Source organism: Aphelocoma coerulescens, chromosome 3 (genome assembly GCF_041296385.1).
Source record: "Aphelocoma coerulescens isolate FSJ_1873_10779 chromosome 3, UR_Acoe_1.0, whole genome shotgun sequence".
In the NCBI taxonomy this organism is placed as follows: Eukaryota; Metazoa; Chordata; class Aves; order Passeriformes; family Corvidae; genus Aphelocoma; species Aphelocoma coerulescens.
In genome coordinates, this window is record NC_091016.1 from 14,678,538 (window position 1) to 14,697,225 (window position 18,688).

The 18,688-nt window shown below is 48.4% G+C and overlaps 1 protein-coding gene across 5 annotated transcripts in view; it reads left to right on the forward strand.

Moving 5' to 3' along the window:
• Nucleotides 1–18,688, forward strand: part of SLC8A1 (solute carrier family 8 member A1) — a 128,129-nt gene that overhangs the window by 24,223 nt on the left and 85,218 nt on the right. For all 5 annotated transcript variants that reach the window (XM_069009147.1, XM_069009150.1, XM_069009149.1 and 2 more), the window contains one exon: nt 1,879–3,714. In XM_069009147.1, coding sequence (XP_068865248.1) covers nt 1,886–3,714 — 1,829 coding nt within the window. In that variant the 5' untranslated portion in view covers nt 1,879–1,885. The remainder of the gene's footprint in view (nt 1–1,878; nt 3,715–18,688) is intronic.

Below are 18,688 nucleotides of genomic sequence, written 5' to 3' on the forward strand. Positions count from 1 at the left end.
CAACAAGGTGCTCCTCTTTACAAACATCATGCTTGCATTTTTTTTTCACTTTGGGCTTGTAAGTGGTGGCTACGGATCGAATTTGGGGAAGCAGAAGGTACCCAGGGGCTATGATCAGGGGGGCAATGAGTCTGGTAGTAAGAGCTTTTTTGTAGCATTAGCAGGAATCCCAATGCAAACAACTTTCTTTTAAATCTGTCTTCCTAGAAGACACTTGCTTTTTCTTATTCAATTTATCTGTTCTTATCACCCAGCTCTCTGATTTGCTCACTTCCTCCACTATGTATCTTTTTCTTTTCTTAATTACAATACCAGGGAGGGGGGGGGGGGGGGGGTGGGGGGGTTGGAGGCAGACCAACAGTTCCTGGTGAGAAAATGCCATTCATATAAAGCTGTCTTGATAAATTCTCAGTATTATTCTTCCAGACCAATAATCCTACTGCAGCATCCATAAATAAAAGCAAACGGAGGAGGGGGCTTTGATCCACCAGTACAACCTCTCTTTGTGGAGTAGATCCCATACCGTGGGTGAGGGATGGTACCCATTGCTTCCTCCAGCCAGTTGTTCCCTTGCACACAGCCCTGTCCCTGCATGATATGCCCCTGCCCTAACGAGGAGTTAAAGCCTGTCATGGCTGAGCTTCATTGATTTTTTTCTTTCAGGGGTTATGGGGCTTTTATGAGCAAAATCAGCTCAGCTTTTTGTATTTCCCAGTGAAGTCGAGGTATTGACGTGCTCATTTTCCTCTCTTCATAGAAACATTTTTAAGTACCATCTGATTAAATTAACTTGGATTGGAGAAGCGTGGTACAGCAAAGGCTCTCCTTGAGAAAAAAATACAGCTTTAATAACTAGGGATCTGGCTTTTATTGGCTAGCAAATTTGAGAATGCAACACTGAGCATGCTCAGGGTTTTTTTTTCACTGAGCATCTCTTTGTACTTAAAGGCATCTGTTCTGTCGGTTTATGCACTGTTAACTAACTGCAAACCTCTTTAACAGCTCCTCCGCATTGCTGGAAAATCCTGAGGCAGGACAAGGGCAAGTTCGGCTGTCACGCCTGATGACTGATGTTGTAAATGGAGTGAGAAAGGCCCTTGAAGGGGAAGCCGTCAAAGCTGACCTAGTGGGAAAAGAGCACAGGGACATGCTTCCTCTAGAAGCATGCCAAGAGAGCCAGGCTTCGATGCATATGGGGCTCCTTCCAGTTTTGGGAAGGTGCAAAGTGATGCACTGTGGAAGGAATGGCTCCAAAATCATTAATTACAGGCTGCCCTTCTGGTGCACCTTATGACCAAGTTACTGTTAAGAGTAAGGTTTTGCCAGGGCTCAAGCTCACTTTGTGCAGATTTCTGATGTGGATTAGATGCTTGGGAGAACTGTGAGCAAGGAAAGGCTGTGAAATACATAGCCTACAGTGATTTAAAATGGCAAGTATAAAAATATTTTTTAAACTTCATGAGGGGATAGCAGATTTCCCTGTCCTCTCCTGCTCTTACCCTGAATTCCAGTGAGTGAGTGCACAGTAATTTTGAAATGGGAAACACTTCTGCCAGCTGTGAAGCAGAGCGATGGGCTTTAATTAGATTAGAGGAACAAGAAAATGCAATTGAACAAATAGGTTTTCAACAAAGAGAAAGAAACATCATGGTAGCTAAAGGGGGTAGGTGCTAGCTTACTGGTACCATCTGAATCCATCCTGGTTCAGATGACTGAACTAGAGGATTTCTACATGGAAAACATCACCGATCATAACAAAATGGGCTCATCAGCTGGATCTTCCTGAGTAACAGGATTACTCGATCATATCTTTGGAGAGGAAGATCTCTTCTCTCTGGTTTGCCTCACTTAATGCATCTTTGCTTTTTGCCTCTTCAGGTTGAGGATGTTTGGGACCTGCCTGGTGGAAGTGGCCATGTCACGGGTAACTCATACACGCACCTTCCCAGTGAGCTTCCCTCTCCTGAGCCTTGTCCTGGTGCTGCTCTTCCATGCAGGGGGCACACACGCGGAGAGCCCCAGTGAACTGCCCGCGAACGACACCGAGGAGTGCGCTGGCTCCTACATCTGCAAAAAGGGTGTGATTTTACCAATATGGGAACCCCAGGACCCCTCGTTTGGGGACAAAATCGCCCGGGCAACGGTGTATTTTGTAGCAATGGTGTACATGTTCCTGGGAGTATCCATCATAGCTGACCGCTTCATGTCCTCCATTGAAGTCATTACGTCCCAAGAGCGGGAAATAACCATCAAGAAGCCCAATGGCGAGACCAGCAAAACCACTGTGAGGATCTGGAACGAGACTGTTTCCAACCTCACGCTGATGGCCTTGGGCTCGTCTGCTCCGGAGATCCTCCTGTCTGTTATTGAGGTGTGCGGCCATGGCTTCACGGCGGGGGACTTGGGGCCAAGCACGATCGTGGGGAGTGCTGCCTTTAACATGTTTGTCATCATTGCAATCTGTGTGTACGTGGTGCCAGATGGAGAGATAAGGAAGATCAAGCACTTGCGAGTGTTTTTTGTCACAGCAGCCTGGAGCATCTTTGCCTACACTTGGCTTTACATTATTTTATCTGTGTCTTCTCCTGGGATTGTGGAGGTTTGGGAAGGCTTGCTCACCTTCTTCTTCTTCCCCATCTGTGTGGTGTTTGCCTGGATAGCTGACAGGAGGCTTTTATTTTACAAGTACGTCTACAAGAAATACCGAGCTGGCAAGCAGAGAGGGATGATCATCGAGCATGAGGGTGACCGCCCCTCTTCCAAGGCTGACATCGAGATGGATGGAAAGGTTGCTAATTCTCATGTGGAGAACTTTTTGGATGGGACACTAGTGTTGGAGGTGGACGAGAAAGACCAGGATGACGAGGAAGCCAGGAGGGAAATGGCTCGGATCCTGAAGGAGCTGAAACAAAAGCACCCAGACAAGGAAGTTGAACAGCTCATAGAGTTGGCCAACTACCAGGTCCTGAGCCAGCAGCAGAAGAGCAGGGCTTTTTACCGCATCCAGGCCACTCGGCTCATGACCGGCGCGGGCAACATCCTGAAGAGACATGCTGCAGACCAGGCCCGCAAAGCCGTCAGCATGCACGAGGTCAACAGCGAGGTGACCGAAAATGATCCTGTCAGCAAACTCTACTTTGAGCAGGGCACCTACCAGTGCTTGGAGAACTGTGGCACCGTGGCCCTGACCATCGTCCGCCGGGGAGGAGACCTGACCAACACAGTGTACGTCGACTTCCGGACAGAGGACGGGACGGCCAATGCTGGCTCTGACTACGAGTTCACTGAAGGGACAGTGGTCTTCAAGCCTGGAGAGACCCAGAAGGAAATCCGTGTTGGCATAATCGACGATGACATATTTGAGGAGGATGAGAACTTCCTGGTCCATCTCAGCAATGTCCGAGTGAGCACCGAGGCCTCAGATGAGGGTGTTCTTGAGGCCAGTCGTGTCTCAACACTCGCCTGCTTGGGATCACCATCTACTGCCACCGTCACCATTTTTGACGATGACCACGCCGGCATCTTCACCTTCGAGGAGCCAGTAACACACATCAGTGAAAGTGTAGGAACCATGGAAGTGAAAGTGTTGCGAACCTCTGGAGCGCGAGGAAATGTTATTGTGCCCTACAAAACCATTGAAGGCACGGCCAAAGGTGGAGGAGAGGACTTTGAAGACACCTGTGGGGAGCTGGAGTTCCAGAATGATGAGATAGTGTAAGTCAAGGTTTTATTTGTTTCTTACAGTCTGTGTTTCTCCTGAGACGAAATGCAGTTAGCTCCCAGAGCTGCACTGGAGGTGTTTGGGTGCCAGTGCATTGCAATAAGCCATGAATGGCCTTAGGTGCTTTGGGGAGTCTGAAACACTGTGTCCCTGCCTTGCCAGCAGACTGGTGAGCAATGTCTGGTCAGGGCACTCCAGCCCTCCAGAAGCAGGGAGGTGGAACTGATCTAGGAGCCATACCCATGCACTAAGCAGGTCTCTACAGCCTCAGCTCTGCAGTGGAGCAGAGAACAAAACCCAAGTGGCTGTGACCACACCGGCACGAGGGCGTGTCCTGCAAAAGCCTTGACTGAATGTGAGAATTGTGGTACCTGCTTCCTCTTTCCTGTTGGGGCTCAGATCAGCCAGTACTGGGTCACTTGTGATGCTCTGCTCAGGGCTTTGGTGAAGGTTGCTTCACCACCTCCTGTTCTAAAGGTTGCACACCTGAGTCACTGCCCAATACACATCTTGAAAAAGAGTTGTCATACAGGGAAGCCTCACGGTTAGGATGCAACTGCAGCCACATTCATTCACTGCTTGCAAGTAAAAAAGGAGGCTGAAAGCTGTTGGAGGCTACTCCTGAGTGTTGCTCTTTGGATGGTGGAGAAGTTATTAGTGCTTTAGCCTTATTACATTATGTGGAGAACATAAATTTGCTCAGTAAATCATGGTAGAAAACATCTACCCTTGGGCATGTCATGAAGACATCTCCTTGCCCAGCTCGTGCTCTGGGAGGAGTAAGGGTTGGGAGCTGTGTCGTTCCAGCCTGAGGCTCTTCTGTGTTTGCAGCCAACAGGGACTAAGTTCTGTAGCACAAAAACACTGCAGAGAACTGAAAGAAGTAAGTGATAAAGGGCACTGCTGTGTCAAGGGAGAGCTAAGTTTCGGCTTGGGTGTTATATATTGTACTACTGGTCACCTAGGAGCTGAGACAAACCGTGGTGAGTGCCCAGAGTGGCCCTTGTGTTCTGTCTGTCACCTGGATCTGCTGCATGTGCACAGGGAGAATTAAACTTCATAAAACTTCTTGAAGGCGGGGGGGGGGGGGGGAGGAGGGGGGAAGGTGATTTTGTAGCTTTCAGGCAGGATTTATACCAGTTGGGATTTTGACTTCCCAGGAAAAACTGAGCAAAAACTTCACAGCTCTAGCAATCTGGAGGCCACAACATGCGTTGCTCACACAGCGCTCAAAAGCACATGGTTCCTGACTCCTGAATGATAGATGTTGTAGAGAGGAATGCAGTTATTTGAATATTTTTTTTATCATTTTGGGAGAAGCAGGGAGTTTTCTGCAGATGCAATGAACTAGGCTATAAGGATATCTCCCAAAGGCTCTTTGCTTTTTATCCAGGTCACTCAGCACTAGCAAAACTGGGCTAGTGGCAGTTAGACTTTGACGTTTGTTCCCAGCTCCCATGGGATGTGACATGTTTACATGGCAGGCCAAACACAGGGCCACAGGCTCTGGAACGGTGTTCAGAGGGGCTTGGATTACCCCTTGTCTTGGATCCATCACTGTGGCCAGGATCTCTGTGCTGTCCTTCATCCAAGACCGGTGTCTTGGTGCTCAGGCTGTGAGGAGGCGAGGTGTTGTCACTGGCAGTGCTGTGCCTGCTGCCTCTGGTGGTGGCCTTCCTTCCTCTGAGCTGTTCACGGCTGACTTTTGCCAACAGCCCAGTAACCAAGGGGTGTGCTGGAAGCAGGCTGGCCACATCCTGTGGGATCTGTGCTGCTGTGCCCTCATCAGGGCTGCAAGCCTCCTCCTTCCTCTTCTTACCGGCTGCCAGAATGTGCACAGCAAGCAAGAAACAGGGGAAAGCAGCTTCCTTAGAAACCTGAGCGTGCTTTTTCTGTGCAGATGCCATTGTATCTCTATTGTCTTTAAACTGTCTCTCCCAGGAATCACAGTGAGTGTTGGTACCTCAGAAGTGTCCACAGCCTGGCACAGATGAGGGTCTGGGGTGTAGGTGTAAGGAGGTGGTGACTGCAGGGACAGATGTTGACCAAGGGGCTTTCTCATGTCAGCTGGGAGAGGATATGCACTGAATGAAACTGATGTACTATTCCAATCTATTCATGTGCCTGAAAGGCAGTAGGCATTAATCTAAAACTTAGCTGCTACAGACCACGTTCAGCATGGTGCAATCTGACTGGCAGAAGATTTCCTGCAGGTCCGTGTTTTGCCTGGGCACAAGTTTGGAACAACGCTGCAGCACAGAGGCAGAGTGATCCCAATGCTGAGCTGCTGCTGACAGGCATCCCCCCTTGGAAGAATTTGCTCCAGTAAAGAAGATATACTAGAACAATATGTGGAATATGGAGCTAAAGACTTTTTGCTCTGTCACTGCTTGGTAGTGCTGTACTTCAGCTAAGCCACGGTTATGTAGAATGGTGCAATTCCCTAGCACACTGGATTCAATAAAGTTCTAAAATTTCAGGTTTTCCCATGCTCTGATGGCCAAGAGATGTCTTTGCTGCCCTTTCTAAAGGTCTTTAGTGCCTCTTCAGTTCTGCCATTCAAGTCTGTATGAATCAGCTTGATAGAAGTGAGTAAGATGTGTTTTTCTGGGGCAGTAATAACAAAGGTAGGGCAGTACAGGGAGACAGGAAGATGAAAGAAAAGCATGCACAAGCCTCTATTATTAGAGGGCTGGCTTGCTGGTAAGTCCCAGTAAAATTAGAAAGCGCTGGGAGGGCCCTGATCTTCTGGAGACCTTCCTCTGGTTCCCAAAAGGCCTAATTACGTAACATGTTGTTTGTTTGCAGTGTCCAGAGAGACTTTCCCATTCTGCAATCTGTTGATGTCCCCCCTTCCCAGAGTACACAAAATAAAGAGTTTAACTGCTGAAGCTGTGCTGCTCCTGTGCATTTAAACAAGCATCTCATTCTGATGCTACCAAAAGAGATGTGTGATGGAGATGATGTTGGTCCTCCTGTGGAACATTTTATCCCAGCACTGCCTCTTGGAGCGGTGCTTTTCTGCTCCTTGTTCCTGAAGCACAGCTTGTGTGTTCAATGGATGCGTGTTAGCAAGTGAAAGGAACAGCTTTTAAATGGGGTTTGCATAACATACTGTTCCAAGCTGCGTGGGAAAAGTTGTCTGACTGGGGTCTCAGCAAGGTCAGTCTCAAGTGATGCTGCACAGGTACCTGGGGCTCTGAGACATCGGGGTAGGTGCTGTGATTTAAAGTGTAAGAGAGCCTTCCCTCTGGGCCCACCCTCAACAGGGTGACTCCAGCCTTGTCTTGCATCTCCATTAATGATTAAAGCTTTCTGCATGAGAACATGGAGAAGATGTGCAGTTGTAGGCTCCTCCTGCCCTCCCGTCTACTACAGCTATTGTGACCATAGAAGAGGTCACTGGTTCATGCAGCCAGTGTATTTTTATCTCCTGACTGAATGCTAAATAATTCAAAAGAAGTCCAGCTTCTTATATTAGGGGAGGAAGAAATCGTTGCCTCAGCTGATAGCCCATCAGCTTTTCTCCTTTCTGTCTTGAAACATCAGGAGGAACATCTCCTCCAGATGTGACTGCAAAGTCATATGAAAAGAGTGTGTTCTTTCATGTTCAAAAAACACAGGTTTTCTAGGGATAGGGATTGCAACTAGAGGTCTGCTACAATCTGTGCTCCAGATGTCTGCACACGCACCCCAAAAGAAAAGGTTTTACTGCATTAGTGTCAGTGAGGAAGATGATAGATAGAGTTATATGGACAACCAGTTAAACTCATATTTCACCTATGCAGTCACACCTGTAAAAGCCTGGAAAACCTTATGACAAATGATCTTGCTGTTCATAATGTACAGTTTAGTTGTTTTTATGAAACATGTCTGCTGCAGTTTTAGGAAATGACACTCTTTGCCCACTGAATTTGACTTGTGCAAGTCAGTTCTGGCATTTCTCTGTAAGCATAAATTTAGGAGCTGAATACTAAAAACGACACAAACATCAGCTACATCCTCTGATTTTTCTGGGGAACTGTCCCCAGAAACCACATAGGCTCCCTCCCAAGAGCCCTTTAAAAATGTCAATGTCAGTAAATACAGATTGTGGCAGGAGGGGAACCAAGTGCTACTGCTTTTTTAAGTTCTTTTCCAAAAAGAAGTTGGGTCAGGTATTTCTAAAGAAACAGTAGAAATAATATCCTGACTCAGCCCTGGAACCCCTCTATCTCAGTTTTTCATCTGTGGCCTGCAGCTTCAGAGAAAAAAAGTAAAGCCTCCAAGCATGAGCAGCCTTGCAGTAGGATGCAGTTGAAGAGGAGGATGTCTTCTGATGTGGCAGAGAGTAAACCAGGCTGGAAGGGAAGCAAACAAACATTCCCCTTTTCAGGTTTCATTGTTGAGCACATTGTCTTCCTCTTTGTGGTCCCACTTTGTTCAGCTGGGCCAGTGTGCATGCCCTGACACAACAGCCCTGGCTTGCACAGGGTTAAGGTCTGGCAGCACAGTGTGAGATATCAAAGTAGACCAAACAAAGATTAAACTCTTGTTTGGCCTGCTTCCAGAGCCCAGTGTGGGGTTTACAGAGTATTCTCCCCTCACCACTGGAAGTCTTGCCTGGCCCAGAGGGATTTGCAGGCAGTACAGATTTGGCCAGCTGGATCTAGGGCTTGGATCCTTGGCAGAAGCACCCAGTGTTCCTGGTCCATCCAGTACAGATCCATCTTACAGGAGGTGGCTGTGGCCCACAGCAGGGGTCTGAGCAGCTGTGTTGCACCACACTGGGGCACACATGGGGCCTGTTTCCCTTTTGAGGAGGAGAAGTTCTCTGGGCCTGAAATGTATAATTTCTTTGGCTCCTGAAGGCCAAAAGCTGGTTGTCCCCTCTTCAGAGGGGAAGATACGGCTCTAACAGGGTCATCTGTCTTTTCTTTTTCTCCTCTTCCTTCAAATAGTGTTTAGTCTTTCCTGGACACTCTTAAAATATCAGCCTTAATATCTCCCAGGCATGGGCATCTCTCTTAAACTGCTGTGCTCTTGCCTCAGCTGCATGGTCAACCACGTCTCTGTTGGGAGAGAGCAGGGGAATAAGGCCCTGTGCTGTCCACAGACCTTCCCCTCTGTGCTGTGCCCAGGACATGGCAGGTCCTGAAAACCTCATTCCCAATGCCACGTCAGGTCTCAAGCCCCTGAAGGGCAAACTTGCAGCTGTGTCTCCAAGTTTCCCACAGCTTCATGTGCTCCCCAGGGTGAAGCCACTGAGGGTGCTCCTGTGGCAGGTCATCGTGGTGGTGTGGGACACGTCCTGCCCACGGCTTCCTCCGGCAGGGTGAGCATGGGATGCAGACTGTGCCTTTTGCCCAAATAAGTCAGGAAATCCAGGAACTTGATTGCATGATGTCCCCTGTGGAGGGGATTAGGCAGTTGAAGTCGTGTTATTGGATGAAGAAGTTGTGCCAGCACATCACCGGGGGTGAGTGGCGGGGGGAGAAGGGTGAGGACAAGAGTTAGCTGAAGAACTGACACAGTTTTTGTCCTTGAAAAACCAATGTTTCCTTATTTGTAATGAACTGTTGTTGGCAATTTACTGCTGCCAGCTGCATCTCTGTGGTTGATTAAGGGAGCTTGGATCTTAAATATGTAATAACTCCCTGAAAGCCATTGAGAGGTAGTTATTAGCTTCGTCAGGGCCTGTGTACACATCTGCTGTGCTCCTTTATGAAAAGGCTACCTATTAAATGCATTGTAGTGATTCACAAAATGCAGGATCTAGGCTTGTTTTAAGAAATTAAAACAACCCTAGCAAAGCTTGTTGGCATGGGAAAGTTATCTCGGAGTGAAGCACTGCTCTACAGCTCCCTGATGGGGAGGCAAGAACAGGGAGTAGAAGAAGTTCTATCCCTGTTTGCAGACCCTTCTTTCCCTGGCATGTGCTTGAGCACTGCTGGGAGCAGCATTGGCACCAGCAGGTTTTTACAACAGAACAGGCATCCATCCCTCTCCCAGCTGTGCACATGGGATCCATGGCTGTGGCAAATCCTTGAGCAGGGAGAGGTAATTCATTAGTAAACAGGATCCCAATGCAATTGGAGTTCCAAGTTGTGCATTTGCCTTGGGAGCAGACTCCTCTCCTCTGACACGTTGCCCTTGGATTTGAACTCAGTGGATGGCACTCAGTATTCTTTCAGCAGCAGGGCTGAATTTGTGGGCTCAAAATGAGAGTGACAGAACAAAAAGCAGACAGCTGACCACAGCCAGCATCCAAGCATCTGTATAGACGGGCAGAGAAACATCTGCTGCCATCCAAAGCCAAACAGAGAGGAGAAGCTGGACCTGGCAGACTGAGTCAGAAGCAGACCCTCCTCAGAGGGAGAGGCTGAGCCTGGAGGCATCATTCCACATGCTGCAGGGGAATGAGTGTGATCAGCCAGCTCCTGCCTCACAGGGGGATGTGATGTTGCCCTGCCCCTCTCAGATGCACAGTCTTCCACGTCTGGATCTGGCTTCTGTGCATCTCCACTGGCCCTGCTCACACCAGGGACAAAATCAGGTGTCCACTAGCAAGGACATTACATCACTGCCATGCAAGGGAAAAGTCACCTATCCTATCCCATCCTTTGTGTCTGCTCCTTCCCCTGTTCTCCAGCACCACAGGGTAACTGTTTTAGCTTAACCTTCACAGTCTGGTCTTGCTGAGCCACCTGTGCTTTTCCAGTACTCTTAGATGAGGAGTTTTGGTTAACAGCCTTTCACAGCTACAGTGTTTGCCATGGTGTGTGCATGGCCTTGCTGCACTGGTACCACTGGGTATGTCCTCCTCTTTGCAGTCTTGAGCATGGCTGGAGTCCATGGTCAGTCTTCTCCAAGCCATAAATGCCGGTTAGCCTGAGGACATCTTGGGAGATATCAAAAACTCTACTAATACAGTTTCTGACAATGACATTAGAGGCACTGTGCTGGTTTCCAAGAATGGCAATGCTGGATCCTGGGTGACAACAAATAGTAACAGCATTCTCTGTTTTAAAAATATCTTCGTGTAAGAAAGAAAATATTCCCACTGCTGTGTAAGTAAGAGGGTGACCAGCATGAGCCTCCTCTGCCCAGTCCCTATATGGTTCCATTTCCATAATGTCTGGACTGCTTCCTACACAATCAAAGTAACAATCAAGTGTGTCTGGCAGTGAGAAACAAAGCAATAACAAAGAATGGGGGCATGGCTGGATCCCTGTGAACTGGACGCTGGAAGGAGAGAGACAGAACTGATGGCATATGTCTGCCCCTTCAGAGCAAAGTCCTTTCCAGGGAAAGGTTCCCTCAGTGCAGGTGGCTGGGGACAGGGATAGGGCCCAGCTGAGTGGAGTCCAGTGCAGACATGCTACCTTTGGAGTTTTTCGAGGGATGGTTTAAATTTTATGGCGTTATCAGGAAGCTTCTTTGGAGGGCTTGAGTGATTCCTCTGGTTATTTGCTCCTGTTAAAACACTGGTGTGTGGTAGTCACACACTGTGCTATTTTGAGGTCATGCAATATGGCTCTGATTCAACCACAAGCCCGGTACACCCTGCAGAGACCCTTGTCCCAAGGGCCAGATGCACTGTCACCAGGTGGCAAAGCTGTTGTCTCGCTGGTTGGGACATAAGAAGGACATGAAAACAAAAAAGGATTGATTTGGTCAGAGTTCTTTTCCAAACTTGGTTGCTTGCTTCCAACTAAGAAACTCATTTTGAGACGTGCTTGCATGCTCCTGGATTAATCTGTCGGTACATGCGATCCTAAAGAACAGAACAGTTACGTGTGTGTTTTCACAATCAATTTGGAGTAGAAATCTCTGGATCCATGAGCACACTCAGCAGCCCCCAAAACTGCCCAGGCAGGCTCTCAGCAACCCCCCTGCCTGCCCTTCTCCCTGGTGCTTGCCCTCCCGTTTCTGTGCCGCTCATGTGGCTGTGGCTCTGCCATCCTCTGCCCCAAAACCTCCCTCATGCATCCTGAGCACCAGTGTTGTGACAGATGACTTATCCTGGCATGCCTTTGGATAAGGGCAGGCAACACTCCTGTCTGGAGACTGCGGACATTGTGCTCCGAGGAGCTCTGTGGAGGAGCCACAGCCCTCCCTCGACCCCAGGCAATGCCACTGTGCAGCCCAGGCTCTGCTGTCCTCACACTGCACAGCTCTCACAGAAATTCACAGTCCTGTCACAGCGTATAAGGCAGAAAAAAAGCCAGTTCTGCAGGGAGTCTGAAATGAATCGAGCTGCAGCGAGCAGGTGAGGGACGCCCTGGTTTCATTGAGAACAGGAGGCTTGATCTGAAACAAAACCTGTTACTTTGGCTCGGGCAGGTAGGGAGCAGGCTTTACCTGGCACCAGAGTCTGCACAGGAGCCAAGTATTTGCTTGGTTCAGTAGATTTCCATTCATACTTTACGTTTGGTTATTGAAATTTGTCTTCCTCCTTAGTGATTGGGTATGTGACAGGACCTAGGCGAATAAGGTATCACCCCTACACAGGGTAAAAATAATGTAAACATAGTCAGTATCAATGTCCCAGGCACAAATCATCCTGAGAATAAGGAGGGAAGTGTAGCAGGAGATTTACCTGACTCGTGAGCTCTCTGGTGACCTGGAACTCAGAAAGACTCATACAAAAATCTGAAAATGGGTCAGTTTAGTAGGGAGGATTGTAACAGAGAAGTGTGGGAGGGTTGGATCAGAATCAGGCCGAGCATGAACTGGACAAGAATTAGATGGGAAGGAGATATTCTGGACATTGACACCTTAGCAATGCAGAGGAAGAAGGGGAAGGGAGCTGAACAACAGATTCTACCGAGAAGCAGGTCCCTCTGTGGATGTACGTGAGGCCTGCAGGTGTAGGACAGAGGTGATGCAGCCTGCCTGTCCTCAGACCAGAAGGCATACAGAAATCTAGCCTCATGCTCTTAAGGGCAGTGCATGAGGGGCTCTTAGCACTCCCTCTGGAAGGTTTGATAGGTGACGTGCAGCAAGCTCAGAAGCTGCCTTCAAAAGCAGCTCAGCCAGATTAGGTCTGCTTTTGTACCTAAAAGAGCCTAGAATAAATCAACACGTTATTTGTAAGTACCTCAAAGATAACAAGGAGAGGAATAACAGCCAGCATATATTTGTCAAGAACAAATCTTATCAAGCCAACCTAATTTCCTTTTATGCCAGCCTTTTGGGTAAGGGAGAAGCAGTGTTGTCATATCACTGAGCTTCAGAAGGGCTTTTAATGTTGTCTTGTTTAGCACTGTCATAAGCAAGCCCTGGCTAAATGGGCCACTGGGGTGATGGGGTCTAATCTGTCTGGAAAGAGAAATGTGTCACTGGATGGGGGTGAAAAGGTGTTCAGTAGGTGCTCGTCCTGGAATGGAGCTTGTTGGGCATGGGAAAGAGAAAATCGGTGTTTTAACTTGCAGGTAGAAAGAGAATAGAGTCTGAAAGCATTATCAGAGGTAGGATGGGGATTTACAGAGATGTGAATTAGCCTGAACAGAAGCAAGACTCTGTAAAGTGCTTGTGTAAGAACAGTCATAAACACAAATTCGAGTGGGAGGGGAACAATCAAGTCAGGGGTGTCATTATGACCTGGCAGCCAAATCTGAGCTCACATCGTGCTCTTGCAATCAGTGAGACAGATGAAATCCTGAAGATATTCAAGAGGAGGGTAACCATCCTTGTGCTCTCTCTTGGGGCAGTGGGTGGCCTCTGTCAACAGCAAAGACAGCTTAGAAGGCACTGCCCAGAAGTTTACTGAAGATATCAGGTGTTTTGTCTCTTTTAATACACCTTGGGTCAGATGAGGCCTTGGGAACTCTTTGTCTCCTCTTGCTATGTGCTAGCCAAGCAGAAGTGTTCATCGTGTGAGTTGCATTTCAGTCAGGTGCCCCCCGTCCTGCTACCAACCTTTGATGAGATAACATGCAAAACAACCTACAGATGGAGCAGAAAGGCCAAATACACCCATGGAATCTGCACAGCTTCCCTGTGGCCACCCGCTCAGGGCTCCCTGCTCACAAGGGATATCTGGGGCAGGGGCAGTGCTGCCGTTTCTCTCCTTTGGTAGTAATTAGATGCAATCCAGGCTTCCCTGCAGGAGAGCCCTGTCCCCGTGGGGGAAGAAGCAAGGCTGCACAGATTAAGGAAGCTAATTAGAGAGGGAGAGAGCATTGGTACTGAAGCCTCAACAGTAAACTTTGAAATCTAGATAAGGGAGCAGTAGTTAATTATATACAATTAAAACACCGTATCTCAGCCCCCTGGGAACTGGCAGTCCTGGAAAGCCCTCACAAAGGTGCTAATGAAGGGATCTGAAGGCAGCAGTGGGCTAGGGGCTATGCTTATCAAACTTCACCTGGGAAACACACCTGAAGAGAAGAGCTAGGAAAATTCCCTTGGACCAGCACCTCCTTATTCCTGCATGATGTTCTCCCTCTCCTAGTTCTACTAGGAGAGTTCTGCTCCCTCTCCTGGTTCCTACTCTTCTGTTCTCACATCTTGGGAACAGAAAGGGAGATTGCTCTGCTCTTACCTGCAACCGGGCAAGACCATTGCAGGCACCTACGCAAGGAAAAGCAACCCTGAGAATGTAGGGGAAGTCAGAGAGGGTTGTAAATACTTGGTCTGAAAAACAGACCTGTGCCCTTCTCTCCCAATGCACAGGAGAAAAATCTCCTTCCCCTGTGCCTGCCAGCCAGGGGTGTCCTAGTGTCTCCAGGGAGCACCATGCCAGTGTTCCACTTTGCTCCACAAACCCTGCATATTTATCAGGTTATTTTCCTACAAGTTCCCTCTAGCCACTAAAGCAACTACTTCCCCTCCCTGCTCCTTTGCTGCATCATCTATGTAGTCCCTGACTTCTGATCCTTTCACCTGTCCTCTTCAAGCCAGGAGAGCAGTTTGGTTTCCCCTGTAGAGTGCCTGCTTTCTGCTCAAACATTCCCTGTTGCACCATGCCAGCTGAGCCAGCAAGCTTCATGGACTGCAGCAGCAGCTCTCATCCCATAGCTGCTGCTGGGTGTTAGTGCAGAATCACGATGAGGGAAAGCTTGGATGGATTCATATCATCTGACAGATTAGAACTGCAGAACCAGCCTCAAGTTTTCCAAAATTCCTCTTCCTCAGCAACTTCAAACCCTTAAGAAAGGCTTTTAGTTCAGTCCTGGGTGCCAAAGGAAGTGGTCCCTGTTTTAATTTATGTAGATATAAAGTGCCAGAGGGCTTCTGCCTCCTGAAGGCAGTAGCTTTGAAAAGCACAGGTGAAAGTCTAGGGCTCCTTTTCCTGCATCCTCGTCACCTGTTCTTGTTGAGGAACACACCTAGTGCAGGTCTCTCTTGAGCAGCTGCAGTGGGAGTTGCAGGTTGTGCCTGGGGTGGGGGAAATGGTTCTAACCTCGGGCAAGGGGCCGTGACCTGGCGCCAACCCTTTGTCTGACAAAGGGCAGGGGGACCTGCAGCACTTGGCTGGGGATGGCCAGTCCCCTAGAGACTCTAGAGAACCCAGATAAACAAGCAGAAGACCTCAAACAGATATCAGGTGCAAGGGGCATAAAGAGGATGAGAGGAACGGGCACACAGACTGTAAGGGTGCAGAAGCCCAGGGATTCCTTTGCTGACCCTGGAGGCATCAGCTCAAGCTGTTAGAGTGCGACTGCACGTCGATTAAATTACTTAAAAGAACCAGACATCTGGGACTCTGCTGCAGGAAACCTGGGACTGAGACAGTGAGGGAATCTTGTCTTTGTGAGTGTGGTGTGTGGTGGGAGCCAAGCTGGGCACCTGGGGGTTCACTGGAGCTTCCTGCTTCAAGGGGGCTTTGGTCCCAGTACTGAAAGTCTTGGGTGGTGCAGTTGTGACTGCCAGAGTGGTTCCTGAATGGTCAGACAGCAAGGATTCCTTAGCAATCTTCTGCATGGCCTTTGCCCCCACATTCTGCTCGCAAGGAACCTTTCTCCTTTCAGTGCGCAAAGCCCATGAGTCACATCTGTGATGTTGTCACAAACAGCTTCCTTCCCTGGTGATACAGCTGCTTAAAATGTTACAAGACCCTCAAAGTGATGCCAGTGCCACTGAGGTTCATTTTATTTGTCTGAGCCTTTCTGGTGATGTTTTCCTCTGCTGTGCCAAGCGCTAAAACTTCAGGGCATCCTTCACTCACTGTGTTTTAGGTGGAAATTAAATTTCTTGTTGAATCCCAGGGCTCCAAGAGCTGTGGTCTTAAGAAAGACGCTGAGTAATATCTAGTGTGCCCTGTCTGGTCCTTGGTGTGCCAGGGAGGAAGCTGCCATGCTTTGAGAGAAGAATTGCTTTCAATTGCCAGTCCTCTAGAGCTGGAAGGAAAGGTGGAAGGCTTAAGTTGCTTCTCAATTCAAGCATTCCTGCATTAGTATGAATGAGCATGTTGGTGTCTTGCAAATACACAGATTTCTACAAAACACTTGCTAATGAACCAAACCAGCAGTCTGTCCTCTCAGTGATTTGTGGGGAGTCAGTAAAAGACTCAACCTGGGGAGCTCATTACCCTGCTGAAGGAGTGCATTTTTAGGGGAGATGCTGGGAAGCTGTTAGCTGCCAGCTGTGAGGCAGGGCCAGAGGCTTGGTTGGCAGTGCTGGGAGGAAGCCTTGGAGAGGAGATGTCCATTGCCTTTGTGGGCACGAGCACAATGAGGCTGTGGTTGTGGTGCACAAGAGGGGCTGATTTCCACCCCCAATCACTGTAATCTCAGGGCCAGGCATGCTGGTACTGTGCTGGGTTCTCGGGGTTTTGGTGTGAAATGGAGAAGAGCAGTGTCAGCACCAGTGACAAGGGAGAGCCACAGCAACCTACTTAACCACACACACAGTATAAACCAGAGGCCTTCTGGAAAACACCCCTAAAACTCAGACTCCCAGGGCTTAAAAAACAGGCACTTCATCCTATACATCAAAGGGAGTTTGGCACTGCTCAGCCGCTGCTCTGCCTCGTGGGCACAGCTCATTTGTGACCTGCAGCTATTGCACAGCTCAGCCACGAAGCTAATCCACACCACTGCCCTTTCCTCTGGGTGTGAGCAGATGGGCTCACTCAGGCTGCAACTGCGGCCGCCTCCAAAAGGGATGCAAATACCTCAAGGTGCACATACACCTGAGGGCTGCACCTGCCTATGCCTCAGCAATTAAGAGTAGGTGAAAGGATGACCAGGGAACTGCATCTGTGGGGATGAGGTGGGATGAGGTAAAATGTGAATAATTGGAAAAGGAGTGGAAGGAAAAAGTGAAAGAAGGGCCAGAATCACAGTGTTTTGTATGCATGCTTCATTTTTGCTGCTGCTGAGCACTTGAGAGCTGCAAAATGCTTGGGTCCTCCTCAGAGCCCCCCTGTCCCATCAAACCTTAGAGCGAGGTTGTGCTGCTCAAGTCTGCAACAGGTACTTCGAAAAAGCTATCAAGTTTCATCTTCAGTGTGTTTGCAGGGAGAGCCCTGGCTTGTCACTAGGCATCAAAGGTAAAAGCAATGAGGAAAAGAGAATACTTCTAGCCTTGCCAAGAAAAATCACTTGTCTGGGAAAGGAAGAACTAAATTGATCTGAGTTTTCCTGCTATTCATCAGCATTTTGGTGCCAAGGCAGTGCATGTGAGAGAGGAAAGAAAAGGGATAACATGAAGAGCTCCATATTTAATATTGTGTTAATCCCTTCCCTCCCAGCTAGAGCAGAGGTTTAAAATTCCTTTCCTGTGCATGAGGGAAAATGTACTGATCCGTGTGAGCATTTTTATTTAGGGAAGAAAGATTTACCTTCAGGAAATCTGCAACTGAATAAACCAATTTCAAAGTCTAAAGAAATTAATTGAAGTTTGGGGTTGTCAGATTTTTTTTTTTTTTTTTTTTTTTTTTTTAGTTATTTATTGCTTCACAGAACATTCATTTTGCATTTTTAACCAAACTTTCCTTCATTGACTCTGGAAACTTAAGCAGGGGGGATGCATTTCAGGCCAAGTGTTTTGAGAAACCCTGCTAACAGCAAGTGTGACAGAAGGTGAAGCAACAACACTTCAGCACCTCAGCTTCTCCGTGAAAGCCCCTACGTTGGGAAGGTATCTATTGTCAGGCAACTTGTGCAACAGCTCTTTGCAAGTAAGGATCTGCTCCTAGCACCCCAGTTCTGAGATGGAAAATCCTGCAAAGGAGCAGGTGGAAGTGGCAAAGCCACGTGCCGGTTTTGGACCTAGAGCTCAACGTGATGGTGACCTCCCCCAACACCCATGGGGAGTGGGGAGCAGTGCCTGCCCTCCAGCCCTGGCTGGGTACAGCGCCCTTTAATTTGTGGTATAAGTTTTTATTCATTTATTTCTTTCTGAGCTTAGACTCGTGGACTAATTAGAGGAGAACTGGTGAGCTCAGCTAACGCATTTGAACATGGGTAGCTTTAGGCTTGCATTTGGGTCATTAAAAATGAAGTAAAATGATGTTCTCTTTGCACCAGCTATTGTGAGCAGGGGCCTTGATTTGGCAGCAGTTATCTCCCCAACACCACTGCACTAATGACTTCCAGCACAGAAAGAGCAGTGTGTCATTAACGCAACAGGGTGGTGGGAATCTGCTGTAGGCAAAGCAGGATCTGGGACAGAGCAGTGTGTGTCACACCTGTAACAAAGTTGGGATTAAGTGGCTGAGTTTAAACCCTTAGGAGGCTGGGAGGCACCGTAAGGGGAAGCCCTTCCCTCAGGGACATGGCTCGAAAGGGTGTGGGCATGCTGCAGTGGGCATGCAGTGGGTCTCCTGAGGACCTCCTCTGCCTGCTGGTGTGTCCAAGCAGCCTGGGTGACCTTGATGTTTGAGCAAGGTTTTCTTCATTGTTCTGTAGGATGTCTCTGCTGGCTGCAGGCAGGTTTTGGTTGAGATGGAGACCATCAGTTTACAACATAACAAGCTGTAGAGAAAGGCTTCATCTCAAATTGATCTAAACTACAAATGCAACATAGCTATGTATG